Source organism: Pongo pygmaeus, chromosome 6 (assembly GCF_028885625.2).
Source record: "Pongo pygmaeus isolate AG05252 chromosome 6, NHGRI_mPonPyg2-v2.0_pri, whole genome shotgun sequence".
Taxonomy (NCBI): Eukaryota; Metazoa; Chordata; class Mammalia; order Primates; family Hominidae; genus Pongo; species Pongo pygmaeus.
The window spans coordinates 90,132,089-90,147,473 of NC_072379.2; the positions used below are offsets into that span (position 1 = coordinate 90,132,089).

Consider the following 15,385-nt stretch of genomic DNA (forward strand, 5'->3'; position numbering starts at 1 on the left):
CTGCATAAATTAGGAAACCAATATTTAACTGGGTCTCATCTCCTGATCCATGTAAGGCACAGTGTCTAAAGTCTAAACTGTAAAATGGGGAGAAGTGTGAAGCCCCTTAAAGCATTCTCTCACTAGCCTGCAGACCTTTACAAAGACCAACCAAGAAGAAGAAGAAAGCGTCGATGAAAGACAAGAAGGTAAAGAGGAGGAAGAAATAATAAAAAGAAAAAGAAAAAAACACACACACATAGAATAGGAAAGAAGAAGAAGAAGGAAGGAGGAGGAACCGAACACTTAAAGCTCATGTGTGGATGAAAAGAAGACTAAAAAAAAAAAAAAAAAAAAAAAAAAAGTTTCCCTTTAAAGACCTAAGACCCAGATCAAGGGTGGAGCCAGAAACTCAGAAAGTGCTTCAAACTCTTTCAGGTAGCTCTTTCTAGTTGAGCCAGAAGGATACTGACCTGACCAGCCTAGTATCTTCTCTTGATCATTTGCTCTCTGATTTCCCTGAGCCTCACCTGCCACCACCCTTTTACCTACAGCCTGTTCCTGACCATATCTGATGACCCTAGATCATTCCTCAGGTAACTGCTTGCCTCGCTCCCTCGACAGCCTACTTTAGATTAATACCACCAAGCTATGTGTAGCCTCAACTGCCACTTACGCCTGCTGAGGAGCCACAGCTGAGTTCCTCAACAGAACACTAACAGGATATGCCAAAGGCATAAAAAATCCACTAGGGAAATCAAAGAAATCTGCAGAACCAGGTTCTGTCAAGTGGCAGCTCTTCCTGTAGCATCATGCTGTTTAATCCAAAGAAGAAAAACCACATAGAGAAAAAAGCTTGAGCTATGACCAAATTGTGTGTACCAGCAAATTGTGTGTACCAGCCTGACCCCCAACATCCTAACCTCATCCTAACCTTGAAGTGCCTAGGTTCAAATCCCGTAACCTCACTAGTGGAGGAAATGAAGGCAATTCCTCCGAAACAAACCTACTTAAAAGGCAAACTGAAAAAAAAAAAAAGCAGAACAGAAATTGACCAACTAGAGGTAAAAGCTAGAGACATGGGGCAGTGTGAAGCGGAATAAGTGGTCTCACAAAACGCAACCAGGAGTTCTGCCTCAGCTAGAAAATTTTAAAATCACTTGCAAAATGTGAGCTCTCAAGGCCTATCTGCAGAAAAGCACCATCGATTTCTCATCTTCAAAGAGTTATCTAACAATCTTTACTTGAGACAAAAAACACAACAAAAGGGCAATCATTGCTAAGTGCTCAAATCTCCTAGTACAAAATTAAATTTTAAAAAGAAGAAAAATGTTCATTTAACCTTGCTGACACATGATTCTGAAAATCTCTTCAACGCAAATAACAAACATATTTAGGGGTAGGGGAGAATGATTTACGTTCTTTATTCCTTCTCTTTCCAGTTAGAACTGCTGACATTTCTGGATCATGGTACAAAATTTTCAATTTTAGTTTCAAAATCAAGTTACAGAGAACAGTCTGTCCTGGGGGAAACAAAACAAACTTCTATTTTAAAAGGAACTCTAATGATAAAAGTAAAGGATAGCCAGAAGTCAAAAATCATTTTTATATAAAATATTTCTATTTTAAAAAATACAGCATGTTGTACTCTATTTTAATTATATGTAAAATAACTGCAAGTTAGCTAGGGAGGAGACCTGGGCAAGGCCAAGAAATAATGTTAGGTATGTTCCAACACAGAGATAAATGGGAAACCACATGTCAAATAAGTAGTAAAGATTATAAAAGATTATTTTATGTTGATGTCTAACATTTTGAGAATCCTATCCCCACTTCTACCACTTATTACCTGTATAACCTTAGGCAGGTTAATTAACTTCAGTTTCCTCATTTTCAAATGGGTATAACAGTATCTACCTCATAATGAGAGATAATGCATGTAAATCACTCAATACAATGCCTGGTACATGACAAAAAAAAGTTATATATTATTTATATTTTGTATATATTATATATTTATACTTATATATTATAAATGTTAGTATTTATTTAAGTTAATAAATACTAATCCTTATTTTTTCAACTATTTCCCCCAAAGTTCGCTTGCAAGTGCTTTTATTATCAAAGTAAACACATTCAACTATGTATTCTCAGAAGCTATCATTTTTTGTTATTATTGATTACATATCTCTTTTACCTGAATGATATCACATTTGGGACTCTGGTACTGCTAATTCTATGAAGGCATAAAAGATATTTTGTATCTTTTCTTTTGGAGAAAAATATATGAATATGGATCCCTGCTTAGCAATTAATGTTTCTACCTATGAAACTTTGACCACAAAAGAGCATATACAATTTTGGTATTGATTGCTGAATACTAATATGTGACTTACAATGAACGAGTGTAACAGACAGTGTACATATCTACAAACAAATAGGACACGTGTCCTTCAAGAGGTGTTTTTCACCATTTAAATGTTAGATATCCTCACAAATTCCATTTTCATTTTCAAGATAATAAAAATGAAACATTCCTGTTGTGCTCTGCAAGCTTCTTCACTATTGTCTAACTTTAAAATGTATATATTTTTCAGGCACTAAAAGTCATATATAGTTCCAATAGGGTAAATGTAAGAAATCTGACTCCAGCGACATTGAATGGCATCTAAAGAATTGTTGGTGGCCCCCTTCCATAAGTCCAGTCTAGCATAGTAGTTAAGCACATAGGCAGTGTGGTGGAGCCGAAGTGCCTAGGTTCAAATCCCCTATCAGCTTTGTGACTTTACAGATACGTATTACCTGTCACACATGATTTTTGTGAGGACACAATGAATTAATGTACATCAAGTATTCAGAAGACCATTTGGCACATAAAAGGTAGCCATGTAAGTTACCATATATTTAACTATTTTAGTATATAACATATATAGTGACACTATTAAAAGTATTTTTCTCTTTTTATCATTTCCTTTTCCTTCCACCTTCTCACCATTCCCCTCAAGGACTCTACCTTTTCTTCTGCTCCATCCCCCAGTCCCACTTTTATGAACATCTATCTTCTTTCCCTTTGGGGCTTATCCATGCTACTTAATGATAAATATGGCCCTATCTAATTAGCCCCACTGGAGTTAGGGAATACTACCGACCTTACAGATTCCTGTTCTCAGTGTGTTGTGAGAAAAAAGCAGGCCTCTCTCCAAGTTCTTCTAAGGGACTCTATTTGTTAAAAACGACAGAACTCTTGGCATTCTTTGCAATATGAGAAAGCAAATAAAAATAGGAACATTTTTTATCAACCTATAAGCTCTTAGAGTCATTCATAGTTAGTTTCCTATGTGTAGCTGTACAGAAGCGATGAAAGACTGATTCCTTCTGTGCACCATAACCTCATTAGGTAGAATTTTAAAGATACCAAAAATACATATATATACAAATTGGGATTTCATAGCATAAAAACAAGACTAAGGGAAACTCCTACAATTCTGAATTTTACTTTTTTTTACAATTTAATGGGAAAAGAAGATGGTTGGTAGGAGAATAAAAATTCATTGTGAGATGTCTCCTATTTATAGCAGTAGAACAAAGTTCTGATTGGTGGCAAAACTTTATCAATATTGAGCCACTTACTTTAACAAATGCACAGTATTAAAAAAAAATGTTTGTGCTACCCTTGCAAAATACTTCCAAAGTTGTAATTCCTAGGAGCCATTTTCCACCAGGGAAGCAGTACTGCAGACAATTTACCATCAAGCTGACTCAGTGCTCCTCAATGAAACAGCACAATGTAAAGTACAGCTCATCCATGCACAGGCATATGTATAAGCACATCGATAAAAATGGAGCACACCTACTGCTTGCCATCTTGCTGCTATTTGGCATTTTTCCCATTTGTTACTGGTTATCAAAACTATGATAAACTGTAGATCTATGTCCTTGCCTTGGCACTTTAGTACTTGGGAAGCTATAACACTCCTAGGGAAAGAGCCAGAGGAAAAAAAGCAGCCCATCTATTCACTGACAACAAAGGCTTCCAACAAAAAGAAATTTTGCTCCTTGTAGAAATATATAATCACTGGGTAAAAAACAAAGTATTAAAAATGTATGGGGTGAAAACACAACAAAATAAACCACAAAATAACATCCTTGGTGTAAATCTGTGATGCTTAGTTGACAAAAAAGAATCATTAAGGTACTTATTCAAAAAATAGCAATTATGTGTATCAAACAATGAGTAGTATCAAACCATCAGTAAGACTCAGTAGGTGATATCTTGCCTACACAGAAGTCCAGCTGAAAGTATAAGTTATATCCTTTTACCTGCAAACATACAATTCTTTCAGCACAAATAATTTCAAGACAGAAGAAAGGCTCTCCATATTTTGAATATTCTAGGCCTGCATGCTATTTTCCAGGAATGAAATTACTTTAGACTAGGTAAACAACTTTGAAGATAGCAAGGCTACCCACAATCAAATATAATTACTTTGACTACCATTTATAGGACTTTGTGGCATAATAAGCTTTCAGTAGTGGGCTGATCCTCCCACTTGTGATAAAAATAAAGTATATGCATTCAAGTAACCATACAGTAAAGAAATCATTTACAATATGTACTTATATCAATAGAATTACTACTTAAAACCAATCAAATTGCCAACATTTAAACAGAACTACAATGAAAATTTCTTCTAAAATTTTTCTGTCCCAATTTAGGGATGAAAATTGAAACAAGGACACATTAAGAGTAAAATTAAGGTGGTTTATATCATTGTAGTTCTTGGAAGCTTTCTGAAACATTAAGTAATATATTGCTGATTTCCATACTCTTTTTAACCTTTTAAAAAATTGACATATAATAACTGTACATATTTATGGGGTACATAGTGATGTTCTGATGCATACAATGCATACTGATCAGATCAGGGCAATCAGCATATCCATCTTGGTGAATGGCTTGATTTTTTTTTTTTGAGATGAAGACTTGCTCTGTCACCCAGGCTGGAGTGCAGTGGCACCACCTCTGCTCACTGCAACCTCCACCTCCCAGGTTCGAGCGATTCTCGTGCCTCAGCCTCAGGACTACAGGTGCCCACCACCACACCAGGCTAATTTTTGTACCCTTCGTAGAGGCAGGGTTTCACCATATTGGCCAGGCTGGTCTCGAATCCTGACCTCAAATGACCCACCTACCTCAGCCTCCCAAAGTGCTGGGATTACAGGCATGGGCCACCATGCCCAGCCAATGGCTTACTCTTAACAAGTGAAAAGTAATTCCTGAATTAGGTTAGATAACCTATAAGGTCTCTTCTATCTCTAGGACTATTTGATTCCACTTAGTTAAATATAAATTTGAGTAATTTGTAACATACTTTGGGACTATGTTAAACTCAGGTAATTAAGGCACCATTTTGCATTCAAGTGATGTCATAAAATATCTAAATAGTACTCAAGCAGCCTGAGGGAGTTAATGTTATTTAACAAAGACTCATATAGTGCTTACTCTATGCCCAGCATTGTTGTAAGTGCATTATAAATATTAACTCATTTATAGTTATTTTCAGTATATTTACTAAGTTCTTATGAATCTTAAAGATTATGTGAACATTTACCAGTGAACAAAAGTACACAGCTACAGTCACGTGCTCTTTGAAATTAAAATTATTCATTCTAACAATTATCTGACAATAACATGAATCTGGTCAGTTAACTCTCCTGATTGAAATCCTTTGACTGCCTTCAGGACAAATTCCAAATTCCTCAGCAAGTCATGAAAGTGTAGCAGCATCTACTCTGCTTTCCTGTTTTATCTTATCTGTCCCTGAAATCTTTACTATTTGCAATTAACAAAAACATATCCTGATTCTCATGTACCTATGTACTTACTGCCTCTTTGGTTGGATATGCTCACCCTTCCTTTTAATGTAGCAATTCCAAACTCACCCTTGAAACACGGCTTCCCCAGAGAGCCCACCCTTACTGCTCACCTGGGTTAAGTACTAGCCTTCTCTGCCTCCACCGGCCTCTGTGATCACCTCCAGAAAATCATAAGGCAAAGTATAACTGTGTATTCACCCACTCATTTTCCACATCTTCAAGAATTCCTTAAAAGAAAACTGTGTCTTTTATCTCTAAATGCCCACGGTCTTGCATAAAAATTGGTACAGAGTAGGAGCACAAGTAAATAAACGCCTTTTAGGCTGTCCGCAGTGGCTCACGCCTGTAATCCCAGCACTTTGGGATGCCAAGGTGGGCGGATCACCAGGAGATCGAGACCATCTTGGCTAACATGGTGAAACCCTGTCTCTACTAAAAATACAAAAAATTAGCCAGGTGTGGTGGCACGCGCCTGCAGTCCCAGCCACTCGGGAGGCTGAGGCAGGCAAATCGCTTCAACCAGGAAGGTGGACCTTGCAATGAGTCGAGATTGTGCCACTGCACTCCAGCCTGGGCAAGAGAGTGAGACTCCATCTCAAAAGAAAAAAATAAATAAAATAAATAGATAAATGCCTTTTAAAGAAACAAATCAACAAATGTATATAAGCTTTTTGAGTTCACAGAAAATCACCCTGATTTTATTTATGAAGTAGAAAGGAAGTTGATAAACGTATTTATGGATGGCCAGGCATGGTGGCTCATGTCTGTAATCCCAGAACTTTGGGTGGCTGAGGTGGGAGGATCACCTGAGGTCAGGAGTTCTAGACCAGCCTGGCCAAAATGGTGAAACCCCATCTCTACTAAGAATTCAAAAATTAGCTGGGCATGGTGGTGGGTGCCTGTAATCCCAGTTATTCAGGAGGCTGAGACAGGAGTATCGCTTGAACCCAGGAGGTGGAGGTTGCAATGAGCTCCTGGGTTCATTGCAATGAGATCACACCATTGCACTCCAGCCTGGGTGACAGAGCAAGACTCCATCTCAAAAAAAAAAAAAAAAAAAATCTGTGGGTATCTAAAATTAAAATGCCATAAATTAGATCTATTTAAGTATTAGAGAAATAACAAGGGCCAAAAAAAATCAACTTATTTTTTTGATCCAATGATTGCTCTTAGGGAAACTAGAAATGCAAATAGTGCAAGAAAACTCCTCTGTTTCCTAACTGCAGGAAAAGTTGGCCTAAGATAAATAGGTCTTTAAAATTTTGTCAGATTTGGTCCTAGTTGTCAATGATTTCCACCTGTAGTTTAAGCAGCATGGTAAACTGCAGCGGCTCCCAAGTGATACAGACATCAACATGTACTATGTGTACCTTACTATGTGCCAGGCACTGGGAGAACGTTTTGTAATAATTACTATAAGATGGTATCATTGCCTTCATTTCTGACTTGAATTAAAAATCTATTCATACTGTTAAACCTAAATCCTACTAATTCATTCATACTTCACCAAAAACCAGTCATTCTGCTCTATTGTGACGTTTATTGCTATAGGGAGTAGAAGCTCTATGAGCCCAAAATAGCTTTCCACCCCAAGTCAAGAGTCCTGTCAATCAAAAAACTGCACAAGTGGTGCTCCATAAATGGGGAGAAAAGGAGGACTGACCTCCTCCACTTTTCAAAAGTGGTGGTCTTTCACCAACACAGAAAAGGCAAGAGCTACCCAAAGACATTTCCAGCATGAGTCAGAGATTCTGTGAGTTTCCAGGTTCAATCCTGTCATTTTCTTTTTCTGTATCTCTACTTCCCTCAGTCTCTCTTCCTCTCCTAGAAAGTCTTTGTGAATTGTTTTAAAGCACTGGCTACAACAGCAAAATCTTGACTCTGAGAAACTCTACAAGAGAAAGACTCCATGTCTTCACTGAAAAAATTGCAAGCGGAAAAAAAAGAAATTGAGGGGAAAGAACCATACATTAAAAGACCTTTTAGAAAACAAAAAAACAGGCTAGGCCCCACAACTCACACCTGCAATCCTAGCATTTTGGGAGGCCGAGGCCAGCAGATGGTTTGAGCCCAGGAGTTCAAGGCCAGCCTGCACAACATGGTAAAATCCCATCTTTACAAAAACAAATTTTTAATTAGCCAGATAAGGCGGCACATGCCTGTAATCCAAGCTACTCAGGAAGCTGAGGTGGAAGGATCACTGGGGCCCAAGAGGTCAAGGCTGCTGTGAGCCATAATCGTGCCACTGCACTCCCGTCTGGGTGACAGAGTGAGACCCTGTCACAAAAAATAAATAAATAAACTAATTGCAATCTACAGACATTATCTGGGTCCTGGTCCAGACAAACTTACTTAAATATATACTCTAAATATATACTCTCTCTCTCTCTCTCTCTCTCTCTATATATATATATATATATATACACACACACACACATATAAACATTCACACACATACATATACATATATACATACATATTTACGAGAACTGGAAATTTGAAAAACAGGATATTTGATAGTAGTAACAAATTACTCTGAATTTTTGAAAATACAATAACATGATTGCATTTTTAAAAGAATCCTTACCATTTAGTGGTACATTCCTATAATTTTTATGAATGAAATGATATGATTTGCTTCAATACAATACAGAGAGGGAAAAGAAATAGAAAAAAAAATAGGTAGGGTACAGACAAAACAAGATTAGCCATGAGTTGCTAATTGTTGGAGCTGGGGGTTCATTAACTTATCCTACTCTGTTGTGTTTGAAATTTTTTATAATAAAAGGTTGCAAAGGGGTGTGAAAATATTCTTCCACAGAAATAATCTTAATTAATTGAAAAATACGATGACATAGGGAAACTACGGCCTCTGCTTCTTCAGTTTTACCATTGAAACGAGTCAAAATGGAAAAGGAAAATAGGCATTTACCAAACATTAATTCACATAAAAGAATCCTTCATTAAAAGCTTAACATATTGAGATTTTCTACTAAAATAATCTTTGATGGATATTATGTAGGCCTTTAAGCTAATTTCCCACCTTCTATTAACAAAATGTTAACGGTACCAACTATTTGGCTACAAATACAGATTTAAGTAATATTTTCTATTTTTACATATTTCACACATACAGATCAGTTAGTATAATTATCACATCATCAAGATATATCTTAAAACACTGATGAATATATTTATACATGTGAAAAGGTTTGGCTTGCCGTTGCTTCAGTCAAGTTTACAAAAATTATCAAGTACATGAACAAATCTTATCTTAATACATACTTACAGGTGGGTGAACTGCCTGATCAGCTGATGTGTAGAAATAAAAAAATACACAGCCCCAGAAGTATTTACTTAAATTTGTCAATAAATTCACAGTAATTTTCAGGCATATTTGTGAATGTGTGATCTTGATTTAAATACAGATACAGTGATAAAAACTAGATTTTTAAAAACATAATTTATAAATGCTCAACAAACAGCACAGCCCTAATTAAACCAAGAGAACTGCTACTAATAAAGCAAGTGGGAGGAGGACACCTTTTCTAGAAGGTAGGGGTGAATGGGCATATCTCTGGTGTCCACAAATGTGTGCGAATAGAACCTTGAAGTTCAGCTTGTTTTTACAGTTTGGGTTTCTTAAGAACGTCTAGCCTTGTTTTTTTCCAGTTTTTTCTTACAGTGTCAACCTTGGGTTAAATCACTTATGAAGTCTCTTTGAGGAGTAAAACAACAACAATGATGATTCAAACCCTGCCCAAATACTACCTCCCTTCTCCCTATGTATGCCTGGCTTTTGGTCGACAGATGTCAGAGGGCTCTCCGCCTATTCTCTCGGGTCACCGCACTGCTGAAGGCACCCCGCACAAACTCCCCTCGGGCAAAGCCCTCGGCCTGTGGTTATTTTGGTTCTTTTTTGTACCCTTTTCCCCTTCTTTTTTGCACAGGGAGCGCCATGCATGACTCGCATCGGGACCGAGCTCATTTCACCCAAGAAGACATGGGATCTCCAGGGCAACCGAGCGCAATCGTGGGGTCTCGGGTGGGCCGGGAAGCGCGGAGGACCACCTCCCGGACCGAGCCTCTCACCTGCCGGCCACCGGGGTCGCCCCGCACCCGCGTGTCGAGCGCGTCGTGCCGACTTTCGTCTTCGCCGCCCGAGCGGTAGATGAGGCGCAGCGGCACGATGCTCTGGCGCTCCAGGAAGCGGTTTTCCTTCCTCTTCTCTAGCTCCATCAATGAGGCGTCTCCTCCAGGCAGGAACGGGGAAAGGAGGGAGTGGAGAGAAAAGGCGAAAATAATGACCCTGACCCGCACTCCTCCATCCTGCGGTCCTACGTCTCCCCTACGAAAATCCCCACCGCCCCCTCCCTCTCGGAACCCAACTGGGAAGGACGCAGAGACACCAGCCGGAGAGCCTTGGACCAGCTCATCCGAGAGCATCCAGGAGCGGGGCCCAGAAGCAGGGCACCCCTTTCCCATTCTCCCCATTCCTCTTCAGAAGGAGAAAAACAGGCTTTGACCGAAGGCTTCTAGTGCATCTGCGCGCCTCCAGACATATATTTTTGCTCCACTTCTCACCACCCTCCGGAATTTAAAAAAAAAAAAAAGAAAGAAAAGAAAAAAATCTCCCCGCGCACTCGGGAAATGGGGATGCCCCCTTTTCAATACGCCTGAGGGCTCCAAAGATTCCCGGGAAATGGTATGGCCCGAAGGCACAGAGGACGGCTAACTTACCTGCCTGGCCGCAGCGCGCCGGGGGGCAGGTCCCCAGGACGCAGAGCAGCAAGAAGGGCACGGACACAGCCACCGCCGCCTGCATGGTGCTGCCGTCAGCCCGCCTCGCCCGAGACGCTCAGCTCCTCATGCCGGCGCCGCCGAGTCCGTTTCCCTCGCTCCACGCCCCCGGGGTCCCCGCGGCCACCTCCTCACAGCCCCGGCGGGTGCTGCGGCGGCCGTGGCGCTGCAATCTCCACCGCGGCTCAGTGCTGCATTGTGCTCCGCGGGCGCTTCCGCTGGCGGGGGGAGCGAGCGAGTGCTGCATTGGGCGGTTGACTGTAGCTAAGTGGTTTCTAGCGCCTCCCACCTCATCCCCTGGCAAAGGCTCGGGCGGGCGACAAGCGCTCGGCAGGGAGCGAGCGCCCGGTGCACTCGCCCCTCGCGCGCAGGCAGGGGCGCGCGCAGGAGAGTCAGCTGGGAAATGTAGTTCTCTCTCCGTGTCCCGCTTGTCTCCACGACGGCACGGACTGTCGCGACCTCGTGACTGTGAGGTCCTCTATATCCCGCAGACTGGAGGGGAGGGAGGGAAGGGCAAAAGAAAGAGATCAGCACCGGACGGCCTCCTGGCATCCGAGATGCACCAACTGGGCCGTTACAGCAGCCGGTATTCATTCTATATCGTCCTTAAAGAGCTGTTCTGTTTCCCACAGATTAGTAGTTACTTAAGTTATCAGGAGAACATACCCTCACGAATGCAGTGCAAGTGAATTATTCAACAAATACAGATTGAGGATATACTGTGTACCCAGCGGTTAACAACCGGAAGGACACGGGGATCAGAGGCACCTGTTCTTGGGTAAAGTTGAGCAGACAGACCACTTTTTTTACAATACAGTGTGAAAAGTGTCATGGTTATACCTAGAGGACCATTAATTCAGTCCAGGGAGTCAAAGAGGACCTCCCAGGGAAGGTCTCTGCAGATAATTGAGGGATGATTTAGCTTAACTCTCCGGGATATTTTTGTTCTTTATTGCCAGACAGCTTCAAAACTCTACCAGATATGGGGAACTCAATTTTCTCAGGCTGCTTATTCCATTTTCCTCTGATTCAAAATGATAGAAATTCTTGAGGATAAAACAATAATAAAATAGTTATCTACATAAAGTAATACTTGTATTTTTTAGTTTTTCAAGGTTCACATGTATTATCTGATCCTTTGGTCAAGAATTTGATTGTAACTATTACTCTGATTTTATATTTATGTATGTACATATGTATGTATGTATTTATTTTTGAGATAGGGTCTTGCTCTGTCGCCCCAGCTGGAGTGCAAGTGGTGAGAACACAGCTCACTGCAGCTCAAGCTCCTGGGCTCAAGCCATCCTCCTGCCTCAGCCTCCCAAATAGCTGGGACCACAGTCACGTGCTACCACACCTGGCTATTTTTTGTTATTATTATTACTTTTTATAGAGACAAGAGTCTCCCCATGATGGTCAGGATGCTCTTGAACTCTTGGGCTCCAGCTTGGCCTCACAAAGTGCTGGGATTACAGATGTGAGCCACTGCACATGCCTACTCCTATTTTAGAAAGGAAAAAAATTAAGATTTAGAGGTGTGCCTTTCAAATACTGTAGCCAGTAGTTACTTGAGGCTATTTTTTAAATTTTTTTCTGAGTGTTTATTATTTCTTTATTTTTGTATTTCAATCGCTTTTGGGGAACAGGTTGTGTTTGTTTACATGAATAAGTTCTTTAGTGGTGATTTCTGAGATTTTGGTGTACCCATCACCCGAGCAGTGTACACTGTAACCAATGTGTAGTCTGTTATCCCTCACCATCCCCTGAGTCCCCAAGTCCAATGTATCATTCTTATGCCTTTGCGTCCTCAGCTTAGCTCCCACATGTGAGTGAGAACATGCAACGTTTGGTTTTTCATTCTTGAGTTACTTTACTTAGAATAATAGTCCCCAATTCCATCCAGCCTGCTGCGAATGCCATTATTTTGTTCCTTTTTATGCCTGAATAGTATTCCATGGTATATATGTGCCACATTTTCTTTATCCACTCGTTGATTGATGGACATTTTGACTGGTGCCATATTTTTGCGATTGTAAATTGTGCTGCTATAAACATGCATGTGCAAGTTTCTTTTTTGTATAATGACTTATTTTCCTCTGGGTAGATACCTAGTAGTGGGATTGCTGGATCAAACAGTAGATCTCTTTTTAGTTCTTTAAGGAATCTCCATACTGTTTTCCATAGTGGTTGTACTAGTTTGCATTCCCACAAACAGTGTAAAAGCGTTCCCTTTTCATTGCATTCATGCCAACATCTATTATTTTTTTATTATGGCCATTCTTGCAGGAGTAAGGTGGTATCGCATTGTGGTTTTGATTTGCATTTCCCTGATAATTAGTGATGTTGAGCATTTTTCCATATGTTTGTTGGCCATTTGTATATCTTCTTTTGAGAATTGTCTATTCATGTCCTTAGCCCACTTTTTTAATGGGATTGTTTGTTGTTGTTGTTTTCTTGCTGATTTGTTTGAGTTCTTCGTAGATTCTGGATATTAGTCCTTTGTCAGATGCATAGTTTATGAAAATTTTCTCCCACTCTGTGGGTTGTCTGTTTACTCTGCTGATTATTTCTTTTGCTGTGCTGAAGCTTTTTCATTTAATTTGGTCCCATCTATTTATCTTTCTTTTGTTGCGTTTGCTTTTGGGTTCTTGCTCATGGAGTCTTTGCCTAAGCCAATGTCTGGAAGGGTTTTTCTGATGTTATCTTCTAGAATCTTTATGGTTTCAGGTCTTAGATTTAAGTCTTGATCCATCTTGAGTTGATTTTTGTATAAGATGAGAGATGAAGATCCAGTTTCATTCTTCTATATGTGGGTTGCCAATTATTCCAGCACCATTCGTTGAATAGGATGTGCTTTCCCCACTTTGTGTTTTTGTTTGCTTTATGGAAGATCAGTTGGCCGCATTTGGCTTTCTTTCTGTTTTTCTATTCTGTTCCATTGGGTTTTCTATTCTGTTCCATTGGACTATGTGCCTATTTTTATACCGGTACCATGCTACTTTGGTAACTATGGCCTTATAGTATAGCTTGGAGTCGGATAATGTGATGCCTCCAGATTTGTTCTTTTTGCTTCGTCTTGCTTCAGCTATGTGGGTTTTGGTTCCATATGAATTTTAAGATTGTTTTTTCTAGCTCTGTGAAGGATAATGGTGGTATTTTGATGGGAATTGCATTGAATCTATAGATTGTTTTTGGTGGTTTGTTCATTTTCACAATATTGATCGTACCCATCCATGAGCAAGGGATGTGTTTGTTTTTTTGCCTGTGTCGCTTATGATTTCTTTCAGCAGTGTTTTGTAGTTTTCCTTGTAGAGGTCTTTCACATCCTTGGTTAGGTATATTCCTAAGTATTTAATTTTTTTGCAGGTGTTGTAAAGGGAACTGAGTTCTTGATTTGATTCTCAGCTTGGTCATTGTTGGTGTACAGTAGAGCTACTGATTTGTGTACATTAATTTTGTATCCTGAAACCCTGCTGAATTCATTTACCAGTTCTAGGAGCTTTTTGGATGAATCTTTAAGGATTTCTAGATATACGATCATATCATCAAAAACAGTGACAATTTGACTTCGTCTTTACTGATTTGGGTGCCCTTTACTTCTCTCTTTTGTCTGATTGCTCTGGCTAGGACTTCCAGTACTATGTTGAGTAGAAGTGGTGAAAGTGAGCATCCTTGTCTTGTTCCAGTTCTCACTGGGAATGCTTTCCACTTTTCCCTGTTCAGTATAATGTTGACTGTCAGTTTGTCATAGATGACTTTTATTACCTTAAGGTATGTCCCTTCTATGCCAATTTTGCTGAGGATTTTGATGCTGGTTTTGTCAAATGCTTTTTCTGCATCTATTGAGATGACCATGTGATTTTTGTTTTTAATTCTGTTTGCATGGTGTATCACATTTATTGATTTATGTATGTTAAACCATCCCTGCATCCCTGGTATGAAAACTACTTGATCATGGTGGATTATCTTTTTAATATCCTGTTGGATTGAGGTAGCTAGTATTTTGTTGAATATATTTGCATCTGTGTTCATCAGGGATATCAGTCCGTAGTTTTCTTTTTTTGTTATGTCCTTCCCTGGTTTTGGTATTCAGGTGATACTGGCTTCATAGAATGATTTAGGGAGGATTCTCTCTATCTTTTGGAATAGTGTCAATAGGATTGGTACCATTTCTTCTTTGAATGTCTGATAGAATTAAATTGTGAATCCATCTGTTCCTGGACTTTTTTTTGCTGGTTATTTTTCTATTACCATTTCAATCTCATTGCTTGTTATTGGTCTGTTCAGAGATTCTATGTCTTCCTGGTTTAATCTTGAAGGATTGTATATTTCCACAAATTTATCCATCCATCTCCTCTTGGTTTTCTAGTTTATGCACGTAAAGGTGTTTATAGCAGCCTCAATAATCCTTTGTATTTCTGTGTTATCAGTTGTAATATCTCCCATTTCATTTCCAGTTGAGCTTATTTGCATCTTCTCTCTTCTTTTCTTGGTTAATCTCACTAATGGTCTATCAATTTTATTTATCTTTCCAAAGAACCAGCTTTTTGTTTCATTAATCTTTTGTACTTTTTTTGTTTGTTTTAATTTCATTTAGTTCTGCTCTGATCTTGGTTCTTTCTTTTCTTCTGCTGGGTTTGGGTTTAGATTGTTCTTGTTCCTCCAGCTCCATGAGGTGTGACCTTAGATTGTCTGTTTGTACTCTTTTGGACTTTTTGATATAGGCATT

At 39.5% G+C, this 15,385-nt stretch overlaps 1 protein-coding gene across 27 annotated transcripts in view; it reads right to left on the bottom strand.

Annotated features, from left to right (window-relative positions):
* Positions 1-10,947, bottom strand: part of ADAM22 (ADAM metallopeptidase domain 22) — a 277,808-nt gene extending 266,861 nt beyond the window's left edge. For 13 of the 27 annotated variants that reach the window (XM_063667644.1, XM_063667645.1, XM_063667642.1 and 10 more), the window contains exons 1-2: positions 10,597-10,941; positions 9,949-10,109 (exon numbers count right to left, since the gene is read on the bottom strand). In XM_063667644.1, coding sequence (XP_063523714.1) covers positions 9,949-10,109; positions 10,597-10,681 — 246 coding nt within the window. In that variant the 5' untranslated portion in view covers positions 10,682-10,941. Of the gene's footprint in view, positions 1-9,948; positions 10,351-10,596 lie in introns of those variants that run through there. The other 14 variants (XM_054493732.2, XM_054493729.2, XM_063667634.1 and 11 more) reach the window with 4 other exon arrangements.
* Positions 10,948-15,385: the final 4,438 nt, after the last annotated feature.